The sequence below is a fragment of the Vombatus ursinus genome, unplaced genomic scaffold (genome assembly GCF_900497805.2).
Source record: "Vombatus ursinus unplaced genomic scaffold, bare-nosed wombat genome assembly UNPS02008996.1, whole genome shotgun sequence".
NCBI lineage: Eukaryota > Metazoa > Chordata > Mammalia > Diprotodontia > Vombatidae > Vombatus > Vombatus ursinus.
Window position 1 is genome coordinate 8,713,226 of NW_020948774.1, and position 18,610 is coordinate 8,731,835.

Consider the following 18,610-nt stretch of genomic DNA (forward strand, 5'->3'; position numbering starts at 1 on the left):
AACAAGATTGATCTATAATATACCATTTTTCAAATACATTCAAATTAACTGGAACTTGGTTACCAATTACCTCCTGAAATTCCACTTATCAAGGAATCCCATGACTGAAGAATTCATAGTGTGGAAGTACACTAAACTGAACTCCCCATTCTCTCCTCCCTCTTTTAAATATATCAAGAAAGCATTTCTCTCAGGGTATAGTCTAAGGTCTTTGGACTAATCTGAGTGAAAAATATCATGTTTTTCTTTAACTATCAATTCTAAAACAACATGCCATAATGAAATCTTTTCACATCATTCTTATCAAAAGGCCTTCTCTAGTTTCTAACCTACTCCCAAACTCCTCTCTGCTGATAAGCCAAGGAAAGACTTTCCTTTGAAGTGACTGGGGTAATGATCATATAATGAAAAGGACTAAGTCTTAATATTTCAGTTAAGAAAAATAAGTTCACCTCTGACTAAGTGGCAAGGAGAGTCCTTAGAGGGGATGGTCAAGGAAAGATTGAACAGTTTTAGGAAAACAATTCTCTAGGATGCTACTGTTCTTAGACTATTACCTAAACTCTTAAATCCATGCTCAATTTTTAGTGTGTTGGAAAATATTATAAATTTTAACTCTAAATGCCTTGTGTTCAATTTTTAGGGATATGGGGGTAATTCTTGTCCATATTTGGACCCAGCTTTCTCTAAGCAGAAATGTTTAGAATTTAATAAATATTGGGTTTGGCGGGTTTGCGCCTAAGACGCAGAGTAGAGAATTGTTTCACAATAAGGCTGAGATTCCCTGTCCCCCTAGTGATCTGGGTGAACTCATATTAGGAGGTTCAATAACTATCTCTAAGTGAACATGGTTTTTGTAGATCTTGAGGAGGGAGGAATCTTAGTGATAAATTTGTCTAATCCTTCCTTTTACGTGTGCATAAAACAAGACCTAGATTTGTATAATCATGGGCAAATTACTTAACCTCTATGAGACTGTTTCCTCAGTTATAAAATGGGAGTGAGTACTTGTACTACATGTATGTATGCCTCAAAGGGCTGTGAAAAAAGTGCTTTGCAAACTGTAAAATGATATAAAATATGAATTATGACTAGTTAGTGGCAGAGCCAAGACTAGAATTCATATCCAATGCCCTTTCTGCTATACAATATGCCATCAAAGATTTGACAAAATTCAGTATTTACTATAGTTCTTTCCCCCTATTTTTTACTGGTTTATGCTAAAAGAACACTCAAAATACTAAAACAGATTATCTGAAACAAATTTATACCTTTTTTCTATCTTACATAAACTCTTCATGTACTTTTTCAATCTCTAACCAACAAAACTAAACAAAAATTAAATGCTTCAGCCAACTCTTTCAGATTAAAATAAACTTCCTGGATGGTAAAGACAAACAAAAATTTTAAATCTTTTAGTGGCTGACTTATCTGACATACTTCGAAGTTTTACTATTTAACAAAAAATAAAAATATAATAGTTCAAATTATTTTTGATGTTGTTTCTTCCAATCTAGACTTTTAAAATCTAGAAACTACTCTTAAAAAACAAAATATAAACCATCAATAAAAACATTCAAACCAAAGGGTAGAATTTATCCAAACTTGTTAGTCTTTAATAAAACAGGGGAAAAAAAGCTGAACAAAAGTAAGTAAATAAGATGATTTGGGATATATCTCCTTTTAGATTATAGTTTGAAGGAATGGTTTGAAAAGTGCTAGTTTAAACTTCATTATTTTCAATAAACAACAAAATAACATTCAGTGTTCATTTGAAATTTTTCTAGAAAAATTTAAGCCTGTACAATATAATCTAGAATCTAGTATAGTGCCTTGCATGTAGCAGGCACTTGATAAATGAAGTTAATTCATCCAATATGAAGAAAATCAAGCATCATCCCTCAGGTATATTTCAGTGAGTGTCCTTTATTAGAGAGTAACTATAGAGATTAGGAAACTGACACCCAAAAAAAGTTAAAGCGACTTGTCCAAGTGGTGAAGACAAGATCAGAACTTGAGTCTTTTATGTAATAGTTCTTCTATTTCCTATCCTTCTTCTTCCTATCCTTCCTATTCTATCCTTCTATCCTCTTCTTACTTTTTTCTTAATTTCATTTTGTCTTTCCTCTAACTATTGGAACTGACTAACTTTTGAGATGATAGCCAGAGATTAAGAGGTTGGTGATCCCTGGACTACATGTATACAGACTTTGGAAAAAAAAAAAAGATTAATTGCCAAAGTTCTTACATGTTGACTTCCAGACTTTCATTATCAGAGGACTCATCATCTCCCAATACATTATCAGGGTCTGGTTTCCTAATGAGAAAGAAAAGAACTGTCCCCACAAGGCTAATCACCGTCAGAGCAATAAAAACTGTTCTTCGGTCATTCTCTGAAGAAAAAAGATAGCCAGTGTTAATTACATGAATAATCTTTAAATTTGTACTTTTTTCCACAGAAGCTAACAACAGCTAAGAGGATAGATTATCAAAATACTTGCTCAATGCATCAATAAAACCTGATGAACTTTGGATAAGAAGTAAAATGTCAATTCCACTCTTGCCTTTATGTTTCAGACATGGTACCATGCCAAAGGAATAAACATAAAAAAAGAAAATCACATTTTGTCGTTACAGAGCAATGCAAAAATAGTTAAAAGAAACAAAGTACAAAGATTTTCTCCTGATTAAGTATCAAGTATTTCTTGCATAACCCTCAACCCACAACAAAACTTCACCAATGACTTTAAAGTCTTTAGTACTATTTGAAGCATGGCAATCTACTCTACTGGAAAAACAAAATAACTGCTGGTTTAAGGTTGTTAAAAATCTCAGAAATAAAAATAAGAATCTAGAATCCCAAGTTTTATTATAGCAATGCCCAAAGTAACAAATGATAGATATCACTGGGGCCTAAACAGTATATTAAAAACAAAGTAAACAATACAAACCTGATATTTGAGTTTTTCCTTGCCAAGCAAGATAAATGTAAAGATTTCCAAAGAACAAGCTGGGAGGAAAAAAAGGTGAGAGGATAAATTAAAATACTACTTAAGATTTTTAAAAAGTGAATTCAGGTATTTTTAGACAAAAAAAAGGTATATGTATTTTTTCCCCAAGACTTTCTACTAGTCCTAGAGTAATAATTAAGAAAAATGATGACCCCTCCATTTCACGCTTGGAAAAATTTAATTCACAACTGAGATCTGAAATAATGTGCTGTCCTTACAAATGGAACAAAATCTCTTGTCATATGCTGGTGACCTGATTCACGGCAGCCTTTCAAAGAAAATTAAACTCATTCTGAATCATGTGATTTACTAGAACTCTGTAGCAAGATGACTTGCAAACAAGTTAAGTTTCTGAATTACAAGAATCTATGAAGAAATTATTCTTCTATTATTTTAAATATGTATTTCATTTGGCATTCTGACCTGGGAAATTAGGGATTCATTCTATATTCACGATAGAACCATTATCTTCCCAGTCACCCAGGCTCTAAATTTAGATGGACTCAACACTCTCTCTTACCCCATCTGTTGCCAAGTCCTATGCCCCATGCTCTCCTGTAATACTTCCACCATCCTGGTCCAGTTTCTCAACACACCACTATTAGACTATTGCTATAGCCTTCCTGTTGGCCTCCCTACTTCAAGTCTCTCCCCACTTCAGTCCATCTTCTACTCAGCTATGAAAGCATAAGCCTAATCTCGTCAGCTCCCTAGTCAATAAACTCCAGTAGCTCCCTGTTGCTTCCAGGATCAAATGTAAAATCCTATTTGACTTTTAAAGCCTTTTATAACCTTGTCCCTTCTTGTCATTCCAGTCTTTTTATACTTTATTTCCCACTACACATTCTTTGATCCAGTTATGGCATTTTTAATGGCTTTCTCCCAGGCCTAGAATTCTGTCCTTTCTCATCTCTACCTTCTGGCTTCCCTACCATACTTCAAGTTTCAAACAAAATACTACCTTCTGCAAGAAGCCTTTCTGGTCCCCCTTAATCTTAAGGTCTTCCCTCTGAGTCTACCCCCAATTTATTCTGTGTATATCTTGTTTGTACATAGTTGTTTACATGTAGTGTCCTGCCATTAGACTATAAGCTACTTGAAGACAGGAACTGTTTTTGCTTTTCTTTGTATCCTCAGTGCTTAGTACAGTGCCTGGCATCTAGTAGGTGTTTAATAAATGCCAGCTGACTCAATATAAACATTTGCATTTACAGTCATATGAATTATCAAAACAAAGGAAAAGGTCCATGAAAGTGATACCAAGATAATCTTAAAAGATAACAACAGCATGACCATGTGATGCTTTTTAATTTGGTTAATATAATTTATCTTATGCTTTTATATGTTTGTGTTTTCTTCTTTGTGATTGCACATGTGAATTCCAGGAGATAGAGGTTGAATGTTTTAACTCATTCTATAACAGGAGTGGGGAACCTTCGGCCTCAAGGCCACAAGTAGCCTAGGTCCTTGGGTGTGGCCTTTTGACTGAGTCCAAGTTTTACAGAACAAATCCTTTTATTAAAGGGATTTGTTCTGGGAAGTTTGGATTCAGTCAAAGTGCCCCACTTAAGGACCTAGAGGGCTACGTGTGGCCTTGAGGCCAAAGGTTCCTCACCCTGTTCTATAATCTTGAGCATAATGCTACATATATCTGGAAACTTGACAAAATTAATTGATGTGGAATTGATGAGAATTAAGCACTGAATTACAAAGAAATGAGTTTGCTGAGTAGATCTGAATAATCAAAGAAAAAAAGATTTCATATAAGAATTCTACCTGGACTGAAACAGTGCCCAGAAAATTCCACTGTTTCTTCCAATGGTATTTTCGTCTGAATTTACTGTAAGGCAATTTCCTTGTGCTGTCCAAATTACTAAAAGGAAAACCAAAGTTAATCAAAAAAAGAGATTAATTCACTTAATTTTACAAACAAATGATATCATTGATAAGCCCCAGAAAAATAAAGAGCAAGAAAACAAAGCCATGCTTACCAGCAGCTGCAATCCCAATGAAAACAGATGCTGTGTAGAAGGACCATGTGAAAGGCTGGATAAAAACGGCAATGTATATGCTAAAATATAACAGGTCAATTTATTATCTTCAAATAATATTCAAAATATGCCAATAATGCCTTCCAAGAATCAATATGAGTGAATCCTTCCTCTAAAGTTTAAGTTCTAAGATGTCTCTAGTTTCCAAAAGGGAAAAATGTGATTTGTTCATTTCCGCTATAGCTACTGTCATTAATATAAACTAGGTGTTGGATGAAATGGCTTCCTAAAAGTAGATCAGCAAAACAAAGAGAGGTTGAAAAATTTAGTCACCAAGGAGTGATCTACTTCTGGTCAATTAAAAACAACCTAAACTATTTCAGTGGAAGTTCTGTTCAACTCTCTGAGGAAAGAATTCAGATACCATGAGTAAAGTTGCTATATCAAGCTATTACCAGTAACACAAAAAACGAATACAAATGTCCTTACTTTATTTTTCCCTTCTTTTATACATAACCTTTTAACAAATGAACAAGAATTATACACCAGACTGAACTGTCCTTAAACACAATAAAATTTTGTTGCTTTAAATAAGACTTTTGGGCTAAATTTTCACTTAACTCAAACTCATTGGCCTGATTTCCTCATTGAAAGGTTACTACTCTCAAATATTTTTCTGCAAAGTAATTTTTTAAATTAAAAATTAATGAACACTATAGAATTCCTGAGAAAAAGTATAAGATTTCCCGAAGGCTTAATTACGTTAACATCTAGAATGCCTCAAAAAGTACAATATAGCCAAACTGATGAAATACTCCCTAGAATTAGAAAAAAATGATGTTAGGTTCACATCAAGCCAGGTTAGAAAACATTTGAACTTTTAATAAGTTCTTATAAGATGTTGATGGCATTCTGATGAAATAAATGATATACTATAATGCTACTTACCTATAAAACAAACCACTAGCAAACATAGATAGTTGAGGTCCCACTATGGCTACAACCGAAGGTGTAATCAAGTTTGAAGCAGAGAACACTCCATAAATAATTGCTAGGCTACATGAAAAGCAGGAAAAAAACAGAAACAGGAAAAAAATTGTGAAATGCCATCTAAGAAGTTTCAAATGACTTTCTAAAAAAATCAATTTGGATATACTGTAGATTTTTCTTTCAAGAAAAATGTGCTATTAACATTAAAAGATCCTTATAAAAACAAGACCACCAGCCTGTATTACTCTATACTGGTGTGAATTGGAATTCACTAGTCAAAAAGGTATTGCTATCTAAATCAAGAATACTTAGTTTTAATTTTCCTTTGTAAACATCATGTTACTTACCTTAATACCATGCTGCCTAAAATTTCCCTCTAATAACTTGATTTAACATCTTTAAACATGGATATTAACCCCAGTTACTCAGAAAGTGAATTTTCACTTGCCACAACTACAATCTGCACACCAGTGATACTGGTCAAGCAAAATTTTAGGACTTACTAATGAATAACTTGCTTTGGCTACCAAGGATATTCACTAGAATGCAATTTGTGCTAAGTTAAAAAACTCCGTTTTAGGGTCTAAACTTAGTTTACAAAGCCAAAATAAGTTATCTCTTAGTTTTAAAACTGATAAACGTTATCACAAAATAATGTTAATCAAGTAAGAATTTCAGAATTAACTGGGATAAAGCACTATACACATATTATCTTATTAATCACTTCAGACAATTACATACTTATTACTTGACATAAGATAGGCATAGGGACTGGACCTGTGATTTCTTTGGTTATAGGGAACTTCCAGGTGAGGGAACTGCTACCAATACAGGTTGGAACCTTTTCAGCAATTAAATATTCTTGCCAGAGAGTGACTTGCCCAGAGTCACACAAGCAGTATTCATCAGAGACAAGATTTGAACCCAAATGTTCCTGGCTTAGAGGCCTGGGTCTCCAGACACCAGGCAACATTGCTTCTAGTTACTTAATATAATATAGGTCAAACCTAGGAGAAGTAAATGACAAAATATTAAAAACTGAAAGAAACTGAACTGTTGCCGAGAGCTCAAATACACAAACAATAGGGAAACTATACTGCTTTTGTTCTTTCTTCCAGGAAAAAAAAGCTAATAGTATTTCTTTGTTCAAATATGACTTACTTGCACCCTGAACAAGTCTATGCCACTCAAGTTCATCCATCTGTAAAAAAGGACGTTTGCCTAAGAACTTTCGGTCTGAGGTAAAAGTCTTATTGGTTCCCTTCTAGGAAATGATTTCATAACTGAAACATTTTCCCAACAGAAATTTATAAAAACACTTGGAGGCTTCTTTTGATGAAAGGCAATAGGCAATATTACTTCTACTTTGTTGCAGACTTATGATTTCATTGCTAACAGAAAACTCTATCAGAATCTAGCTCTTTTTACCGGGGCAGATCAACAACAGTTCTGTAACTTCCAAGCACTAGGGGCATTCAGAAGTGAAGTGACTTTCCCAGGGTTACACAACCAGTAAGTGCAAGAGGCAAGATTACAGCCCAGACCTTCCTGAATCCTAGGCCAATGCTCTATCCAATACCGCCAGATGTCTGTCACTATCATAAAAAAATGGGGAAAGTAGAGAAATGCTTAAGGTACCATGCAAATTTCCTCCCATTTAGGACTGGGTACTAATTATATGTGGTTTTTTTTAATGACACTGATATGTAGGAAAAAATTAGACCAACCAAGACCTTAATCAGATTTTAAAATGGAAAGGAACAAGTAGCAATGATAGTTGATAATGGCCACCACCTTTATAAACTAATATATGAAGCATTTTGAAGTTTAGATTTTCATCACAATCACCCTGTGAAGTGAGGTATACAATGCAAGTACTCTTACACATGAGGATATGGAAACTCAGGGAGGTTAAACAATTTGCCAATGGTGATATAACTAACAAGTGGCTGGGCTAATTGATTTTCAAGTTCAGTGCTTTAAATATCATTTAATGTGATTTGGCCAAAGTTCAATAAAACAAACGGAACTAGTATACTATACCTGGTATATCCACTGCCATGAAAATCTGTGCTGTTTAAGCTTCTGATAACAGTTTGCTGTTTGAAAAACAAAAGGAATTACTAAATGCCTACTGCAAGTTTCCTCTGTGGAAGCTATACTTTAGATTTCTAGAAACAGCATTAGAGAATTCACAACCCTACAATGAATACAAGTGTAGAACACTGGAAGGGACCACAGTACTAGAAGGAATAGTTAACAAAATGGTTGACACAAATTGACTAAAACTATGAGTTGAGGGTTTCATTTCCTTGTCCTTCCAAGTACTAATAATGAACATGCTATGATGAAAAAGTAAAATAACTACGGCAAATTCACCTACTACCCAAGTACACAATCAAAGGAGGAACAAGGGACAGCAATGATTAAGCACCCACATTTAAGGAGGAATAAGCGGCGTGTACGACACACATAAAATCAAGCCAAATAACAAACGGGAGAAAAAAAGAAAAGAGAAGAGGGATGTGGGTAGTGGCAGAGTGAGGATGCAGAGGGTGTAATTTAGAATCGTTGTTATAGTTCATGTGCATCAACGCTTACTGGACTCATAACGAGCAGGTAGATTTGAAGATGAAAATAGAGGACCACTCACCGCCACATTTCCACAAGTTTGAAAGGCAGTGAACGTAAACATAAAGGCAACGCCTAAAATAACGATGTTGAACAGCTTTTTGGATTCTGGGGACATTTTGCCTCGGCTCTCGCTGCAGCACAGACCCGGCTCGAGATCCCTGGGGAGACAAACGATCAGGAGTGACAGAGCCTAAACAGAAGGGTGGGCTCTAGGGCTGAGAGTCAGTCACGAGAGGGGCGGAGGCAGCGGGGCTTGACCCCCTCCAGAGTTGGGGACGAGGCTTCCTGCCGCACATGCAGACTGGACACCTTCCCGCAGGGCTCTGGCGGGGAGCAGCTGTGACTCCCCAGCCCCGAGCCGGGGAGCGCCTCTCGAGTCAGGAGACTCTTGTCAGCTGATGGGGCACGGGTAGGGGCGCGCTGGGGCCGCTGGGAAATGCAGTCCTGAGGAGAATAGGCCGGGGCGGGCACACCCACTCCTCGGCTGGGGACGTGAAGGGGCGTGGAGCCGGCAGAGGCTCCGGAAGGCCGGAGCTGAAGGGGAGAGTCTAGTGGGGCAGCGGGCCAATAGGACAATTGGAAGGGCTGGGGCCTCTGCCAGGGTGAACGTGGAGCTCCTACACTGGTGTATGGTGCGGGGCGGAGCCGGGCGGGGCGGAGCCAAGGGCCACCACCACTCTTCCCTACCTCCCCACCCCCGCCCTCCTCCAGGGGAAGGGTCCTCCAGCGTCCGGTGGACGGCGGGAAAAGCGTGTGGCGGGCCCTGGAGGTCCCTTTCCCGCCAAGCTCACCCGGTTAGCGAACGACGCCCTCTGCAGGCGGGGCCTTCGCTCCTACGTCCAGGCCCTGGTGGGGGCGGGGAATCGAAGGGCGGCCGAGAGGAGATTGGACTACACAGATTGGCCGAGGGGCGGAGCTAATGACTCAAGAGTTTTCATTTCCGGGTAGCGCTGCCGCCATTTTGTGAGGAGAGTGATAAACGGGCGCTGGGTTGTAGCGCCCCGTTCAGTTACTTTTCAGGTGAGAGAGGAGGAAGGTCGTGCAGCCATTTCGAGGGTCGTGAAACCTGACCAAGTTCTTCTAAATCCCCTTCCACCGACCGCGCCGCAGGCCCCTCTGAAAAGAAAGGGTTACCGGAGCCTACTAGTTGCGGCGAACCGTCGGGGTCGCCGCTGCCGCCTCTAGCTGAGCGCGCGCGGGCCCTCCCAGGGCGTTGATTTCTCGGCGCGCAGCCTTCGGGCCGAGCTCTCGCCGGCCATGAGTTACGGGCGTCCTCCCCCAGATGTGGAGGGGATGACCTCCCTGAAGGTGGACAACCTGACATACCGCACCTCGCCAGACACTCTGCGGCGAGTCTTTGAGAAGTACGGCCGGGTGGGCGATGTCTACATCCCCCGTGATCGCTACACTAAGGAGTCCCGTGGCTTCGCCTTCGTGCGCTTCCACGACAAGCGCGACGCCGAAGACGCTATGGACGCCATGGACGGCGCCGTGCTTGACGGCCGGGAGCTGCGGGTGCAAATGGCCCGCTATGGCCGCCCGCCAGACTCCCACCACAGCCGCCGGGGTCCGCCGCCCCGCAGGTATGGGGGAGGCGGCTACGGACGCCGGAGCCGCAGGTAAAAGGCGGGCGGTAACTGTTTCAGGGGTTCTGGGGTGGTGGGGAGGGGAAGAAAGGTCGGTGGGGGAGGGGTGGTGAGTTGGATTTGGTTTTAAAGTCTCCAGACAAAGCCTGATTTTACGCCCCATTTATCCACTTGGAGTCGGGAGGCAGGGAGGGAGAGGGCACGGAAGGTGCCCCCTTGGGCGCGAGGGGCCACGTGGTGGCCCAGATGGCGGGGGCTGGGACTGAGGGGGCACGTGGTCCCTTTTTCCTCTCCTCCACCGGGGTCTTTTGTTCCTAATGTCTTGGGGCAAGATTCTGGACCGCTGGGGTTCCAGAGTGTAGCCTGGCCTGGCCTGTGAAGCGGGGGGGAGAGTGGCCCCGGGAGAAGGCTTCCCCTCCCCCTTCGGACTGGGGAAATGGCGGCGCTTGGTGGGGCGAGATAATGGCGGCCTGGGCGGGAGCACGCGGGCGGGGCCGAACTTGGTATTTTCTAACCCTGCCTGTTATTCCTGTTTCTGCCTCTAGCCCGAGGCGGCGTCGCCGCAGCCGTTCTCGAAGCCGGAGTCGCTCCAGATCCCGCAGCCGATCTCGTTACAGCCGCTCCAAGTCTCGTTCTCGTACTCGATCCAGATCCCGATCTACCTCCAAGTCCAGGTCGGCCCGTAGATCCAAATCCAAGTCCTCGTCGGTCTCCAGATCGCGGTCGAGGTCCAGATCCAGGTCCAGATCCAGAAGTCCTCCACCGGTATCGAAGAGGGAATCAAAATCTAGATCTCGATCCAAGAGCCCCCCCAAGTCTCCTGAAGAGGAAGGAGCTGTTTCATCTTAGGATCATGGTAATGTCTGAGGATCCAAAGTTTATCTCCTAAACCGGGAGACAGATTTACACAATAGCACTTTCTTAAGTGGGGTTTGGAGTAGTTCTTAAGCCAATTGACCTAAAATAAACTCCTTATGTTAGGAGTTCTGCTTACTCAGCTTTGGGAGTAATATCAAAGCCAGGGGTCTGCAGAAAAAAAATATTATGTTTATTTAGATATTAATGGCTATTTGGTTAAACTGTTAAGAGACCTATTAATGAAAAGTGATTATTTCTTGCTGTTTTTATCCAACATCTGCATTTTCCCCTTTAAAGCTGCGGTCTCCTGTTTGCTAAAAGAATATTGGCCAGTATTGCAGATTTTAACTGATTTGGCTGATCCTCCAGGGACCAGTTTCTGTGGGCGTGTGTTGGAGCAGGTTTGTCTTTAAATGTTAAAGATGCACTATCCTTTAAAGAACATTCAGTTCCTCAGTTGCTGTACTGACTGGGAATTTGATGGATTTGGCAAATATTTCTTAAACACCAAATTTGAGGGGGAAATAAAATTGAACACAGGGTGGGAAAGGATAGTGTGTCTTTAACTCCTCAAATTGTTTGGTCCTGTTTTTAAAAGTAAAGGGGCCTGAGTAGCTCAGATTTAAAGCTAAGTGTTAATTCTTAAGTGACTTTTAAAGTTATTTCTCCCACATAAGCAAAAATAACATAGTTAGTTGGTATTAAACAGAGTGGGTTCAAGGTAAAAATGGTTTGAATACAGCCTTTTTCATCTCTTCATTTTTGGTTCATGGTCAAGGAAGTTTAAGCCAGACTTTCTTTACATTTATACTGATATAGCTTTTTGTAAAAACTTAAATTAGGCCTAACACTATGTGCGGGGGGTGTAGAGCATTATAACTTTGTAAAATTTCACAAAATTTTTTAGTAAGGCCATCTCCAGCATGACCAGGAACTTGACCTGAAGTTAACCACATGCTTAGGTGTTCTTTGTATGGAAAGTTGGCTGAATTTCTTTCTTTTCAAACCTAGATACGGCAGAAAGCAACATAATGGATGACTTGGGGGGAAAGACCACATTCAGTCCATTGAAGAGTCCATGGAACAAGCAACTGGCTATTGAAAAGGTTATTTTGTAACATTTTGTCTAACTTTTTAACTTGTTTTAAGCTGCCTCAGATGGCAAACTTCATTTTATGTGCCATTTTGTTGCTGTTATTCAAATTTCTTGTAATTTAGTGAAGTGAACGACTACAGATTTCATTATTGGCTTTGGATTTTTGAGGTAAATTTTCATTTTTGTTTATATAGTGCTGATTTTGTTTGAAATTAAACAGACTCCCTTAACCTAATTTGTGGCCTCCTGAGTTTTGAGGAAACATGCAGCCATTACATGCTGAATAGCCTAATGCTATCAAGAGAAGTTAACTCAACATTGCCTTCATTCCTTTAAAAAAAAAATCTACAAAACCTTGGTGTAAATTTGTTTGTAAAATACTAATTACTTTCAGATACTGAGTAGTATCTGAGCCCAAATTTGTATAAGACTTTTCAGGTGAGGACTTAATTTTTGAAAGGATTCTTTTACCAGACACAATTCTAATCTCTTCTCTTATGTATTTTTGTGCACTAGGCGCAGTTGTGTAGCAGTTGAGTAATGCTGGTTAGCTGTTAAGGTGGCGTGTTGCAGTGCAGAGTGCTTGGCTGTTTCCTGTTTTCTCCTGATTGCTCCTGTGTAAAGATGCCTTGTCGTGCAGAAACAAATGGCTGTCCAGTTTATTAAAATGCCTGACAACTGCACTTCCAGTCACCCGGGCCTTGCATATAAATTACGGAGCATACAGTGAGCACATCTAGCTGATGATAAACACACCTTATTTTTTTTCCCCCCCAAAAAAAATGGTAAATCTGATCATCTTCATGTATGAACTTGGCATATGAAAAATGTAACATTAAGGAAAGCATTCCTTTGTAAGTACTGATAACATGGTGTATCTTTTGCTTATGATAATCTGTATTATAACCACTGTTTCTGTAGTTTACAATTAAAACATTTTTCTTGATGTTAGCTTTTCTCTAAACTCAATGTCTTGGTCTTAATTTTTTTTTTTTTAGTTTGAAAGACCTATACAACTAACCTGTGAATGTCATTATTGACTGTACTCAAGTAAAATTATTTTTATTTTTTTTTTTCAACTGAGCCTTTTTCTCCCCATTGAGTTAAAATTGGGTAGTACTGTCAAATTGGCACATACCCAAGTTCGTTACTAAAACCAAGGTACCAAAGTAGTCTATCAAAAGCTCCTGCATTGGCCATTTATAGTTTTCACCTGTTACAAAGGTGAAAGTCACCAAGTACTTATCCTCTTGGGACTAAAGATCTAAGTCTTATAATTCTTAGGTAAAATTTATTATGGTGGTTGCATGCTTTGGTTTACACTAAAGCTTTATTTTATCCGAGCCAAGTGAATAAACATCAAAATGGTTAGCAACTTAGGATTTTTATTTTTTCTTTTTTTTTTCTTCCCCCTTTTTTTTTTTTTTTTTAAACACAATACTCTGCAATTTTTTATTTCTGGTTCCTACTGAGAAGGGTGGGCTTGTTAGTGGCTTTACTATGCAGCAAGCACACTAAAACAGAATTGTGATGTTGTTCAAAAGAAGCATATAGGACTTAATTGCTGGAGACATAGGAACACTTCAGAGGACATTCTTTGCCAAAGAAATGATCATCATTTCAACAGTATGTCTTCCTGGAAGGGCAGATTCTGCTAGATGTTCTTTGTCGGCACCAAAAGACTCCAGAGGAATATGGATACATTGCAGCTCCCACTTGTAGAGCAAAGCTTCAAGTGAACACTCAGCACTAAAGAAAATAAAGGTTTTTCTTAACAATGCAGTTGGCTCCCCCCTTCAATCATTAATTTTTCCGTAACTATGCCAAGGCTACCTTTTAATTTGTTTATAAAGTTCAGAAGTGCTTTTCTAAGTTTTAATGACATTTACAATATAGTTTGCACAGTGATACCTAGATGCAAAGCTGCTGTGGTGTGCTTGTAACTCTAATAAACAACTCTTTGCCCTTATTAAACTCTTAAAACAGCCAGAATGCACAGAACAAGAATTTAATGGTGCATGATGTTTTCTAGATTACCTTCGAACTTGGTAAGTAGTCCACAACTGAACATGAGGGTTCCTTTGTACTAGGTAGTACACTGTAGTTAAAATATCTTCAAAGTCTGTAGGAACAATTTAGCGAATAAAGGTTTGGTTTTTCTCCTATAAAATATGGATTTAAGTTTACTAAATTGATACCTGAATACTTAAGATTTATCTTTAAAGAATCTTCAAAGTAGTAAATTAAGCTTACCTTCTGGTTCAAAAAATACATCAGAGGCCAGAATGATATCCAAGGCAGGTAGAGCCAACAGTTCTGGAGAGATCTGACCCCAGGTGAGCCCAGTAATGTGTATATTGGGTAGATCATTCATCTGACAGCTTTGCCGACAGTTTTCTAGACAATGAGGTAGCTCTGAGCTGTCAGACAAAATTACTTCAGCACCACATTTTGCTGCTACTATGCCAGGGAGACTCACCCCTGCTCCAATCTGAAATGGCAAACTCAGAAAGTTATATGTGAAAAATTGGGCACGTGCACGCATGTGTGTGTGTGTGTGTATATGTACTGGACAAATGTGATGAAAAGCACTGAACTTGTGAAGGTAAGTAAAAACTATCCTTCCTTACGAAGTTATCGCAATTGAGGAAGTGCACTGCCTAATCTAGAAGAAAGTTTTAAGTCTTTTTCCAGTTTAACAACTCAAGTGGGTAAACGTCACCAAGTATTTTGCAATTTATCTCACTGGACAAGAGTAGATAGACATGACCCTGTGTCTATGGCCAGGATTTTTATGGGTCTGTAGTACAAGCCTATACAGAGGCAGTTTCTAGATTGCCTTACAGGGTAAGGCCCACATAGTGGACTTGTCTTGGGAAATTCAGAAGATGCTATTTCTGGAGGATCTTAACAACAAACTACTTCACAAGTACCAAAGTATTTAGGAAATAGCAAAGGCCAAGGTCACTTGTGGTTAACACTGGAGAACATCTGTGACAATCTAACCCTTTAACTGTTGGGTCTCCTGATAATTTCCAAATTTATAGGACAATACAGATCAGTCCACAATTTTCAGTGGATGCCATATGGAATATGAAGGCAAGAAAACCTGGAATAATCTCTTGCACAATGGAGTGGCAGTGTTAATTCATTTTCAATAGAAATGTAAGAATCAGTTTGAGGATGTTTTAAGTTCTCTGTCTAGATCATAAAACTTCCCATATTAAGGAAATATCTTTTAAGATTTTGTTTAGGAAACAAAACAAGTCTTAATAGAAAACTTAATAGAAGCCTACCATTCAACAGCAATGGCAAGCTCCTGATTTGTAAGTGATCTGATGTAATTCCTGTATTCTGCCTGGGTCTATGAACATACAAAGACGAAAATGAAAGTACTCTGCCTTCAAGAAGCGTACATTCTATAACAGAGCTATTACATAAAGTATAAAAACATTTTTAGGGGATGTGTTAGCATGGAGAAGGATTAGGAAATTCCTCATGGAGAAGCTCTGTTGCCAATCTTTGAAAGGAAACTAGAGATTGTAAAATCTGATAAACTTTTACCTCTAATACAGTTTTGCCAATCAGATTACTTCTGTGATACCAAATGTATTGAGCCAAGACCACAGCACAAGGCCAAATATACATGCCATACTGGAAATGCAGAACCTGAAAAGGCAAAAGCATTCTTATTGGTTATAAAGTCTCCAGGTGGAGCAAAACTGACTTAAAAAACAAAACTGCTGTACCCAGGCACTCTGACAGTACAATCTAGTACCTTTTTGCTCCTTTGATAATTGTGTTTACTGTCCTGTAGGAAACCAAGTCCAGCCTACAAGTAGCCCCACTCTTTGCATCTACCTCTACGTTTCCCACCTTTGGAGTCCCTGTGTAGTTTGCTTTTGAAAGTCACTCCCAAGAATATGAACTAGTAACGAATCACCATCAGTGTGGTGTCAGCTGGGCAACAAGTATCCTGGAAAAGGTGAATTCTTGTCAAGGGAATTTCATGCCCTATTAAGGAAATAGAAATATTCAGAAGGCTCTTTTCCTAACTTCCTCTGGGCACAAACACTACATAAGTATTTTGGAGTCTGTTCAGCTATTAATCATTCTTTAGTAGTGCCACATAGCATTGGGTAGCTGAAATACACATATTAATAGCATACTTGTAGCATTCAAATATTCATTTAGGCCAGTGCTGAGACCTTCCCCCTTTTATCCCCACACCCTTGGTATGCTAACACCCTATGGTCAGTAGTCTTCTTCTGTTCATCCTTGCAGTACTGAAACCTATTACCAAACAAGTATTATATAGAAATGTTTCTATATACACATACATTTTAAATCCTAATAAATGCTTTGTGGATTTGAATAAAAAAAAACTAAGGACAATGTTCCACATGTCTCTTCTGGGGGAAAACTACATCAAAAAGTTAATCAGCCTATTTGTTCACTTGGTGGCAAAGATCTGGGCCTGCAGTCAGGAAGGCCTGGGTTCAAACAGGACCTTGGATACTAGCCCTGTGAATCACCAGCAAAGTAAGAAATTGAACCAAGGTTCTAACTACAAATACAACATTTTTTCCCAATATACCATTGCACCTCTGCGTAGAGAGACATTCTGGCTAAGTGCACAGTGTGTTGGTAAAAATCCTTCCTCTAATTTGTATTATCTATGAGACTGACATGTTGGTTAAACTTCAGGAGCTTCAGGCTACTCATTTAGACTACATTAAAAATGAGTTGCTAACTGCTAGTAAGTAGTGCTTTAAGAATTAAAAAGTATTTCCCCCACAACCCTGCAAGATTAGACATTGCTAGTAGGCAGCTAGGTGGTACGGTGGATGGTGTGTTCAACCAAATGCAGCCTCACAATAGCAGGTGACCCTGAGCAAATAATTTTAAGTTCAGTCTCCATCAGTTTCCTTAACCATAAAATAAGAATAATAATGGCACCTTCCTCTCCAGGTTGTGAGGATATGATGAAATAATGGCTGTAAAGTGTTTTGTAAACCTCAAAAAAGCTACATATATACCAAATACCTGTTTTATCACTCAGTATTAAGCAGCAGGTACTGGGCATACAGACAAGAATGAAACAGTCCATACCCCCAAAGAACTTAAATGGAGGTTAGAATGGGACTATAAATACAGGTAAGATAATTTGGGTAAGGGATTTGATCTCAAGACACTAGTTGTGTGACCTTGGGCAAGTCATCTAGCCCTGTTTGCCTCAGTTTCCTCATTTGTAGAATGAGTTGGAAAAGGAAATGTGAAATCAATCCAGTATCTTTGCCAAGAAAACCCCAAGGGGAATCATGAAATGTTGTACACGACTGAACAAAATTTGGGGAAGAGTAGTTTTAAGAATTGCATTTCAGACATGGGACTTAGCCACTTAGAAGACATAGAGAGGGAAAACGGAATGAGGAGGAAACCAAGGCTCTGGGAGGTTTAGTGACTTGCCCAGGGTGATACAGCTAAAATTCGGCAGGCCTGCAATTCAAACTCAGTCCCTCTACTCCAAAGCTACTTCTTTCCACTGCACCACATGGGACACAGAAACGAACTTGCTGCTGGGCCCTAAACTGCTTCACCAAAAAGCACTCAGCCAACCAACAGGCCTCCCACCAACAGAGGCTCCTCCTGGTTGCTGTGGGTCTGCCTAATGAAACGTAAAGTCACCGGGGTGGGGAAAGTACTGCTCTTTATCTTGCCAGCCTACCCACCTGGGGAATGTGGACCTCCAGCACCGCCCTTTTCCCTCCGGGTCCTGCCTCCTCAGAGAACCGGAACCGCTGGGTCCGAACCACAGGTTCTTCCAGGGATGTAGCCTGATGAGCCATATCTGAGGAGCCCAGGGTACAGCCAACACTCCATTAAACGTGCGCAGATAATCTTCAAGCGCTAGAAGTGGGGCAGAGACCCGAGCAACCTAGATGGGACCCTAAATGTGAAATTCGGGAACACGTGTCTAAGGCACCCACGTGTCGGCTACTCCCCCATCCCCGAAAATGGTTATTAGATTGGTCCCAAACCCGTTTGAGTCTCACCCCTCTTTGCAACAGAATTCGTGAAAAAGACAAAAAGAACAAGCGGTAGGGCGGAAAATGGATCAAAACTAGATCAAGACTAGTGAACGGGGTTAAGAATACTCGGAAACATAAAGAAAGATGTCAAGCGGAAATAGATTGCCGAGACCGGAAGCAAGAATGAGGGGCGACGATGTTAGAGCAGTTTCAGGGCTTAGCCCTGTTGTCTCTTTCAATTTGACCTTCCCAACATGGCGGTAGAACCAGGGGTCAGAGGGCGTGCATCGAAGGCGCCAAAGCCAATGAACAGCTCCCTGGGGCTTGTGGGTGGTGCCAGAGGGGCTCGTTTGGCCAATCCGAGGCTCCGGATAGGGGAGGTGCAAGTGAACTGAATTTTCTGGAAGGTACA

General features: G+C 40.0%; 3 protein-coding genes across 6 annotated transcripts in view; 1 reads left to right on the forward strand and 2 right to left on the reverse strand.

The window, feature by feature from the left end:
- The window catches only part of MFSD11 (major facilitator superfamily domain containing 11), a 29,593-nt gene extending 20,593 nt beyond the window's left edge, over positions 1 to 9,000 (reverse strand). The window contains exons 1-7 of the mRNA XM_027850119.1: positions 8,646 to 9,000; positions 8,036 to 8,091; positions 5,951 to 6,058; positions 5,003 to 5,082; positions 4,788 to 4,884; positions 2,952 to 3,010; positions 2,249 to 2,393 (exon numbers count right to left, since the gene is read on the reverse strand). Coding sequence (XP_027705920.1) covers positions 2,249 to 2,393; positions 2,952 to 3,010; positions 4,788 to 4,884; positions 5,003 to 5,082; positions 5,951 to 6,058; positions 8,036 to 8,091; positions 8,646 to 8,741 — 641 coding nt within the window. The 5' untranslated portion in view covers positions 8,742 to 9,000. The remainder of the gene's footprint in view (positions 1 to 2,248; positions 2,394 to 2,951; positions 3,011 to 4,787; positions 4,885 to 5,002; positions 5,083 to 5,950; positions 6,059 to 8,035; positions 8,092 to 8,645) is intronic.
- A 585-nt stretch (positions 9,001 to 9,585) lies between these two features.
- SRSF2 (serine and arginine rich splicing factor 2) lies at positions 9,586 to 13,948 on the forward strand. Of its 3 annotated transcripts, none has more exons than XR_003568101.1 (4): positions 9,586 to 10,245; positions 10,758 to 11,068; positions 11,368 to 11,471; positions 12,082 to 13,948. XR_003568101.1 is itself a non-coding variant. In XM_027850124.1 (3 exons), exons 1-2 carry the CDS (start codon positions 9,884 to 9,886, stop codon positions 11,059 to 11,061), a joined length of 666 nt encoding a protein of 221 aa, XP_027705925.1. In that variant the 5' UTR covers positions 9,590 to 9,883; the 3' UTR covers positions 11,062 to 11,068; positions 12,082 to 13,948. The 3 variants fall into 3 exon arrangements, 1 of the variants encoding a protein (XP_027705925.1); XR_003568102.1 differs by lacking the exon at positions 11,368 to 11,471 and having other exon boundaries at positions 9,922 to 10,245; positions 12,082 to 12,176; positions 12,683 to 13,948; XM_027850124.1 differs by lacking the exon at positions 11,368 to 11,471 and having other exon boundaries at positions 9,590 to 10,245.
- METTL23 (methyltransferase like 23) lies at positions 13,750 to 18,335 on the reverse strand. 2 transcript variants are annotated; one of them, XM_027850122.1, is made up of 5 exons: positions 17,899 to 18,335; positions 15,731 to 15,835; positions 14,420 to 14,657; positions 14,204 to 14,288; positions 13,750 to 13,915 (listed from the first exon to the last, which is right to left on the reverse strand). In XM_027850122.1, exons 1-5 carry the CDS (start codon positions 18,013 to 18,015, stop codon positions 13,750 to 13,752), a joined length of 711 nt encoding a protein of 236 aa, XP_027705923.1. In that variant the 5' UTR covers positions 18,016 to 18,335. The 2 variants fall into 2 exon arrangements, with proteins under 2 accessions (XP_027705923.1, XP_027705924.1); XM_027850123.1 differs by lacking the exon at positions 17,899 to 18,335 and having other exon boundaries at positions 14,420 to 14,661; positions 15,752 to 15,819.
- Between the last annotated feature and the right edge of the window lie 275 nt (positions 18,336 to 18,610).